The 8,968-nt window shown below is 41.8% G+C and overlaps 1 protein-coding gene across 8 annotated transcripts in view; it reads left to right on the forward strand.

Moving 5' to 3' along the window:
• SFR1 (SWI5 dependent homologous recombination repair protein 1) overlaps window positions 1-5,606 on the forward strand; it is a 240,458-nt gene extending 234,852 nt beyond the window's left edge. For all 8 annotated transcript variants that reach the window (XM_078643725.1, XM_078643731.1, XM_078643732.1 and 5 more), the window contains one exon: window positions 5,029-5,606. In XM_078643725.1, coding sequence (XP_078499851.1) covers window positions 5,029-5,220 — 192 coding nt within the window. In that variant the 3' untranslated portion in view covers window positions 5,221-5,606. The remainder of the gene's footprint in view (window positions 1-5,028) is intronic.
• The last annotated feature ends 3,362 nt before the right edge of the window (window positions 5,607-8,968 follow it).

The following is an 8,968-nucleotide window of genomic DNA, read 5'->3' on the forward strand; positions in this document are numbered from 1 at the left end:
TGGATATTCAAAATGGCCAAATTGACTCAGATCCTATCTGCTCTACACCGGGAGCCTGGATTGTGTCCTTGGACTTGCAGGTTATGTATTTTCATATACCCGTTCTGCAGTCCTAGAGACGTTGCCATCAAATCAAGACGAGCCAGTAAGGTTCAAGGCTTTTCCTACACTTCAGGGAACCCAGGACATTTGACAATGATCCTTATTTACCTCTTACGCATCATTCATGCAGGATATGCAGTGCAACCTAAAGTCCTTGTGAGCCCAGCATCAAAGCACCTTTTTGACCCCATCCTGGTCTCAATGTAACGGCCCAAGATCTGCAGTGGTGATTGGCCAATCTCAATTTACTCTGCATCAGACTGCTTTCCGTTCTGAGTCAGAGCTGACAGTGGTGACAGATGCATCACTACTGGATGTGGGTGGGAGGTGGGGGTCATTTGGCAGAGGTTGAGATGACAGGCTTCTGATCTCCAGTATAGAGCCAGCACCACATCAACCATTCATTTGGCCCTGAAAGCTTTCCTACCATCCATCAAAGGGGGGTGGTGCAGGTTCAACGGGGAAACACCACCGCGATGTGGCACTGCAACAAGTAGGGTGAAGTGGGGTCCTCGGGCCTCTGCCAAGAGGCTTCGCGTCTTTGCAGGTGACTGGAGGAACAGAATCTTTTGAGTCACAAACCACCTGCCACGGTTTTAGAACACCTGCAGATCATGAGTGGCGTCTGCATCCTGAGGTGGTTGCAAGACTTATTCAGTCAGTGGGAAGAGCCCTGGCTATATCTATTTAGCACTGTTAAACGTGCAGTGTCATAGGGATTTTGCTGATTGGACCTTCTGCAAGAAACCTTGTAAGGAGGTTCATCCAGCTGGTATAGAAAAGGGACTCCTGTACTCCTTCCTACTGCTACTTCTCCTGCCACGAGTGCTGAAGAAGATCAGGAACGACTGGACTTAAATCATCCTAATTGCCTGGATTGGGTCAGGAGAGTTTGGTACCCGAACTCCTGAGCTGTACTCCGATAAGGATACTACTTTGGGAGAATCTCCTGAAACAGGGCAGGGTCCTTCATCGTAACCTCTGCAACTTACACCTCCACTCATAGAAACTGAGCGTCCGCAATTGAATCCATTTGAGTTGCCAACCAGAGCAGTAGATATCATCTTTGCAGGCAGCAACCTTCCATAAACTCCATTTATCAGGGCGCTGGGACAAATTTCTTGTCTTGCCTGGTGTGGTGTGCAAAGTTAAACCGTTACAAACAAAGCTGTTGGATGCTCTCTTGTTTGTTTTGTCTTTAGCCTAGCATGGCCTAGCAGTGGGCACTGTAAAGGATTGTTTGATGGCCTTTCTCAGCCTTTTAAAGTTTTGTGGGCCAGTCTTGTTAAAGTCACCAGTTATGATGTGGTTTTTAAAGGTTTGAGAAACGTTTTTCCTTCAAAGCCATTTGTAATGCCACAGTGTGACTTAAAACTTTCAGGCTATGCATAGTTGCTTGCTGCGTTTCTTGACTGTCTTCTGAGTTGCGATCACATTAGAACATAGTGTCAGCGGGCTGTTGTCTCTTTCAGAGACAACACCTTCCTAGACAAATTGGTGTTGAGAACCATGTTGTATTTTTACCCAAAGTTTTTACTCCCTTCCACTTTGGACAGTGGCTTGTTCAACGAATGTTCTGTGCTCCCCACCACCTCTTGAAAGAGGCTCCATTGGTTGAACCCCAAAAGGACTTTGGGTTTTTATATTGATCGTGCCATCACGTGGCTCTTTGTTTGTTTTTTTTGGCTCAAAAAAAGAGATGGCTGTGCAGAGAGGACCCTGTTAAGGTGGATAGTCCTCTGCATTAAGGCCAACAGGGCCAAGGCCGCTACAACTACTTTGCTGCTAGGGATGCAAGCTGGTGAGAAGCTGCCATTAGCTCCTCCGGTGGTGCGCAGGTGAGATACTTTCTCATTTCAATACACATTTTCTATCACTTTTTTTGTGGTACACATACACTTAAGTTTTGACTGTTGTTGACTGAGTGTTCTGACTGACGACTGGTTTCTCCCATATTGGTAGTTTTTAATTATTAAACATTTGGGCACGGGGATTAGGTCAGAGTTCATGAAAGAAAATCTGAGTTTAGGAAAAGATAAAAAATATTGCCCCATAGTAATCCTACACATTTATAAAAAGTTGATGAGAGTGCCCTAAAGTGCCAGGTCTTTGTTGTTTGATGCTAGGGATGCCTGCCAGGTTGCAAAGTGGGCATTGGTTCATATGTTCACTAAACACTGCTGCTTGGACAGTCAGGTCCGGCAAGAAGGGCATTTTCACCATTCTTTTTTAATTCAAGTCCATTCTACACACCCACCAACTTTGAGAGATACTGCTTTGGTATCTATCCAAAAAGTGAGGAGATGCGGTTAGAAGTTTCCATCAGAAGAACAACTAAATTACCTTAAGTCACGCTCTTTCTGGTAAATACTCTGGACGGAACTGAAAAACCTGAGAGGATCATGGACTCTAAACTCAGGTTAACCAAAGTGGCCAAAGGTGCTTTTTACAACTTGATATCACTACATCTTGTCTTTCCTCACATTGATTTCTCCCACTGAGTCCATGCATCAGTCACTCTAGTGCTTGCCACCTCTTGACTGTGTCAGCGGGTGCTAGATTTGACTCCTTAGGTACTCATTCAAAAGATTACTATACTTACTGAATCACACAACCAGACAAGTTTATAATCTGAGAAGATGCTACCACATTACACCTGCCCAGAGACCCTACAATTGCTTCCAAACACTAGAGGCATCACTTTCAAAGCCCTCAGCAAGCATCGCTCAGCAAGCAGTCCATGGAACCAAACCAGTCTTCTCACAATCTAAACTCAGATGCTACAAAGAAGGAAATTTAGAACAGGCTTGTTTGTAATATGGGCAATGACCAATCTTGGCCATTGCCCATATTACAAACAAGCCTGTATTTGGCAAAAATTCTTACTTTGTACAGACTTGGAAGCTGAGAAACACCCTTCTGGTGACAATACAAATAATCAGCTACCACTTAGAATTCAGCTAAGCAATCAGGACCCCTTTTAGGCTGCATACAATCAGTTTGTTTATGTAAATTGCATTTTTTTTCTCTTGTACTCTTTCACATCTACTTTTGTTTTATTATAATTATGGTTCCATTAAATATGTACAGTAGGAGAACACGTCAAAGTGTAACCAGTAAAAGTGGAAATTGAAACCTAGAATAATTGTTGCAAGGTTGTCTCCCGAGTGATCGAATAATTGAATAATATCATGATCTACTGTATAGTCAATACATATACATATATGAGCATTCGGGTGGAGTTCAGCAACATTTGCATGATGAGAGCAGTTAAGTATGCCGCTAACGGTTAACATTACTCTCACCCTCCCTTCCTCTTTCCCTCCTCCCTCCTCCCGCCTCCATTCTCTGTCTACTTCTCCTGCTCCTACCCCCTCCCCATAATCTCTCCCCTTGCCTGCTTTTTACCTTACGTATATGGCCATTTTGTTTGTCTCGACCTTACATGTAACTATGTTTGCCAAGCTCTAATAACTGTAACCTTTGTAATGATGTAACCTGCAACTATGGTCTGATATTCATGTAAAGCGCTCTGATACATCCGGTTCTAGCCAGCGCTATATAAAACCTTTAAAATAAAATGAAAAATAAAATACCAATCAGCATAAAAAGATGATTGCATGGATAAGAAAGAATGGAAGTACAGTCTCACTAGTAAGCAGTAATTCTGTGGAAGCATAACATCAGGTCTGTAGAGAATGTCGGTAACATATACCCTCCAGCCACACAAGTGGCCTTTCAGTTTTTCTTTTTCATAGTCCTAGACATATCTATGGCCACAGTTTCTGTCCTTTCAGACACATTTTGTGTCATGTTTCCCTGTGTATCAATCTAATGGCTGTTCATCTTTGAGCTAGTTTGAGCTTCTTCCTGAGTGCTCATCACTTCTCCCATAAGTTGCTGTTACATGCCCTCCTCATCATGATTGGGTTATATAAGAGGTGGGTGACCCAATAAACCCTTGCGAGCTTGGGCTGAAATTTCATACAATAAAGATGCCAATAAGGGAATTTTTTCAGAGATTGAATCGCAGGTGATTGATCGCATAAACTCTTGAGCTTCTGATCAACTAAATTAAATTAATACCTGCTATTGTTATAATTTGTCACATAGATTTGGACACAGTAATCAATATACTCCAGAAGAGAAAAAGCTACACGGGTATTGAGTTTGATTCACAATATCTCTTTATATATATTTGTTCTAAAAGGGTACTGTTACAATAAATAAGAAAAAACAAATTCATCAAAAACAAATGGACAAGAAATAAATAAATTGTTCTTCACATCCACTTGCGCTGTAGTCCACTCTTAATAAATAGATAACAATGAATCTTGCACAACCTTAAACAATGATTCAGTTGTCTGAATTATTCAAACTTGGAAGATATGGACAAAAGAGTCGACGTTTCGGCCTTGTGGTTGTTATATCCTTAAGGCCATCCTCAGGACAATTCAATCTTTAGAGAGTAGAGACCCCCTGCGTATTGTCTAGATCCACACAGTTCTGGAAGAATGTGTTGACTTGGAGTTTCAAACGACCTTCTCTTGTTGAATATTTGAGCATGAAAAGATGATGGGACCAGCGTTTTGAATCAGCGTCTCCACAGTGTATTTGTTCGAAATGCAACTTCTCGAATCAAAGTTTGTCTCGATCGTAGCGTAGATAGTAATGCAATACCATTGCAGTAGTGCATAAGATTGTGCTAATTTTCTTTTAGTAAAACAGAAAGTGCTACAACTCCATTCCAGTGCCAGGTTGTGTGATACTCATATCCCAGCAGCACAGCCTAAATAAAGGTTGATCCCTGTATGTACAGTGTTAATGACAGAATGGACTAATTGCAACGCATAATCTAGCTGAATTTAGGTCTAGAGTTTGCAGCTATCCTTGTATTAACGGCATGTTACATTGTTCTCTTTTCAGAATAACCTGACAGAATTGAAGTCCTTGATAGAGAAATGGAGAAGCAGTAGCCAGCAGTTGCTGTATGAGCTGCAGTCGGCTTTGTCTACAGAAGGCCAGAAACTGAGTCTCTCCCAGCTCATAGACAGCTGTGGACTAGAAGACAGTTTACTGCACTATAACCGGGCAGAAGAAGACTTCGAGGAACCCTAACGTGCTAAATCTCGTTAATTGTTGTCACTGAACACTGAGGATTGCAACCCGACTCAGGGCGAGAAATTGAAAAGCTTAAAAGCGTTTGAGTTCAGAACAATGGATTATGTGAACTCTTGTGTGTGTTTCCTTTCAAAGAGCCATGTTTATACAGTTCTGTTGCTGAGGTGTGATTTGTTGCATACCTCGAGTATATATGTTTGACTTCCTGCTTCAAATCAACCTATCATGTTCTGCTAGGGCATGGTATACTGAAAGCATGAAATACCTAAGTCACGTCCACAAAAGTAGAAACATTTACGTGTTCAGAAATGGTTAAATGTATGCTATTATTAAAAACATCGGAGTTTATTTACAAAAAAATAAATCTAGTTGAGTAAAGACAAGTCTGGTTTTATACTAGAGTTACTCCTTTGTGGGATATCCACTGAATTCCTGAGGATTACATAGGTAAATCTACAGCGTTCCTAGATTTCCAAGTATAGGTCACTAGCCTTTTTATTCTAATCAGTTTTGTTAACGGATGTACACTGCATTTTACACTCTCCAATAAAACCTTTGTAGAGGCCTCCGCCCACAACAACTTCATTCACTTTGAGGATGTTCCCGTTTTCATCAATGTGCAAACTAACTGACTACTGCCTTGTGCTGGAGTAGTTTCCCATATATCTATAGGGTAGACATTGGCATTGAGTACCCCTAAAATTCCAACTTAAAGACGTTGCGTAACTACTCCCCTGTGATCACTTCCCTCCACTTTTCCTCCCATTCTACTCAGTTAGACAGTTTACCAAGTAGTGGGATTTTTCTCCATGATAAGGACACCTATGTTCGTAAAAGTATGCAAATCCCAAATCTGTCAGGGTTGATTTTTACTACTACAAACTCAACTTGTTGCACAATTAAGTGAGACCTAGGTGCACAGAAAGCTTAGTTAATTGGGGCTGCTAAAGAGCGAATATGAAGAACGCCAAAATAAAGAGATGATCCCATTAAAGTGAGAGAAACGGACACTCCTGCACTCCAGCCACAAACACAACGGGCAACTCGGATAGCATCAGATAATGTGTTCTTTGAAATGGCGAGTTTGCTTTTTGTTGATGATTGAGTTGAGGACTTATTATTTACATCTGAATTTGAACAGGTAAAATATGGAAGCCCAATGCACTGCAAAGAATCCCAGACCTCGTAGGCACCATTAATGTGTCATTCTTTACGCTATGCATATGTCCAAACATCTCTATCAAGCACCACCTCGTGCTTTAATTAATCTGATTTGTTATTTGCATTTTATCGGAGGCTGTAAAGAGCCCCAGTAATTGAACTGACATTATATTGATGTCCAAACTGTTCACTGGTTGAATACAGTAGTAGGATCGTGCCCGCCAACTCTTTGAAAAACTGAGAATCAGTTTAAATATGGAAATCATTCCCATCTTCCAGGCTTCTATTTAAGACAAAAAGACTTATAACATATTCTGATCATAAAGAGCTAAAATACCTCCTTACCCAAGAAAATAATTGTATTGATTTATCCTTTTATGAATGCAGAGAATGTTGCCAGCCACCACCGTGTACTGCATGGCCCATCATGACCGAGTATTTATTTTCTCAAAAATATGTTTTGGGCTATATTAATCTACAGGATGCAAAAGATATTTCAAGTAAAATCTGTACACTACAATCAGGAATGAAGGATTCACTGCCACAGTAACTAAAGCGTCTGATCATATGCCTGCTGCTAATGTGTTTGGAAGCTTAGGCATGGTCTGCTACTACTTGCTCTCCAATAATGAATATCTTGTAAAGCAGTAGGATGGTTTCGTCCTGTAGTTGAAGACAAAATAGACCATTATGTGAAAATACAGAGCTGTTCTTTATGTTCTTTTTATGTGTATGCAAATGTTACATACCTAATGATTTCATTTTTAGATTGTTCTTTATGTTTTAATAATATTGGGTTTTCCTTTATAAAATATGGCTTAGGAAAGTTCTTATGCTACTGGTTGTAGTAAGTCATTGCAGAAACAATCTTTAGAGCAGTGCCTTGAATAGAGAAACTCATTGTCATTCTATTCCCCAGGTTATTCGTGGTATCTATCTTGCACGCAAGTTACCTAGGGTCCTACAACCAAGGTTAAGTCTGAAGGTAAAGAAACCAGTCAAAGCATTATATGCAGGGAGAGAGGACAAGACACACTAAAAGTAACTTTCTGATGGATCCTTATAACCATAAATTCCTCACTTCTGAATATCCCCAGGCGCCACAGGGATCTGGTGATTTATGTTCATAGCAATGCACCTGCGCACTGCTATTGTGTTGTGTGACTCAGAGTTGGCTCCAAACAGCCCCTGAAGTGACCGAGAAGAACCACATATATGCATTGTCCATGCACACTGATGTCAGTTCTTTCTTTCTGCGCCTTCTGACTAGGATCTGGAGCTCTGCTCCCTTTTTTAATGCTTTTCAGGTATTTATAAATCATCTCATAGTTTCCATTAAAAATATGGCCCTACCGAGAAAGACAGTTTTCAAGCTAACCCTCAACTGCAGGAAATAGATGTCTGTCATTGATCCGCATAAGGTGCCTCTTTGGTCTATGACAGAACTCGAAGTCTTGTGTTAAGGGTGCTGTTTTGTACCAGGAAGTCATCCGTGAATGGGAGGCGAAGTTTTATGTCGCTGAACTCAAGAAATGTATGTCTTTGCTTAGGTCCTGCTTCATCATGCTCCTGGGACAACTCCTGTGACCGCTCAACTTCGCGTGCCGATATGTCAAAGCAAAGAAAGCCATGCAAGACTCAACCCCATCCCATCACTCTGACTCCAAAGAGTAGGCACGAGGGAGGTCCGATATAAGTAGCAGTTCTTCAAGGTATCTGGCCACGGAACTGGCTTGATCCTGACGTGCCTGGAGTTTCCCAGACCTTCGTCGACCCTGCAGCAGATTGAGGTCTTTAAAGCGGCCCTACTGCAAATGTTCAATGTACTTACTGGCATGCCTTTGGTCCCCATGAAACCACAGGACTACTATCTGTGGGTCCCTTCGTGACATGGTCTAGGACCGTTACTGGGCCCATACTAATGTCGGTATTAACATCTACTCTGGCTCCCTGTCCAACACTGGCTCCTGCCACCCTTGCACAGACGGGTGATAGGGCGCTGACACCATTGTGGAACCCTGAACCAACTTCAGCTTGAGCCTGACCAATGTTGTGTTGCAAAAGCATAACAAATCAAGCATCATTAGGTAGGACTAACCCCTTGCCTGTGCTACAATCGCAGCTACTAATCTGACCCTAAGCCAGAGGAGGGGACACATGATTACGATGATGATGATAATGTGGATGGCTTGCTCCCCCTTTTCTATATTGATGATGCCTTAAATATTGATTTCTAGAACACCAGTAGGCATTAAGCAGAGCTTAACTCACCACTTGGGCCACCAATATAAGAGAGTGCCTCATTTGCAATGGTGATTTGGAGGGAAGTTGGCGTGAAAAATCACAGCTACCCTTTATGGAGACAACGTGAATGTTCTGAAATTATGCAGCCTGGGGCAGCTAATTCTGCCCTCAGAGATACTTTGATTGCTACTTGGTTGAAGCCTTTTTCTTTCCCACCTGTGAATAGGCAGGTGGCTTTAAATCACAGAGCATCCCCTGGTGACCTGGGTTTTCTCAACATGCACTCCAACTCAGAGAGTCGTATTCTACTGTCCTCAACCACTAAGGTGAATCCAAACTA

This window comes from Lissotriton helveticus, chromosome 5_1 (assembly GCF_964261635.1).
Source record: "Lissotriton helveticus chromosome 5_1, aLisHel1.1, whole genome shotgun sequence".
Classification (NCBI taxonomy): domain Eukaryota; kingdom Metazoa; phylum Chordata; class Amphibia; order Caudata; family Salamandridae; genus Lissotriton; species Lissotriton helveticus.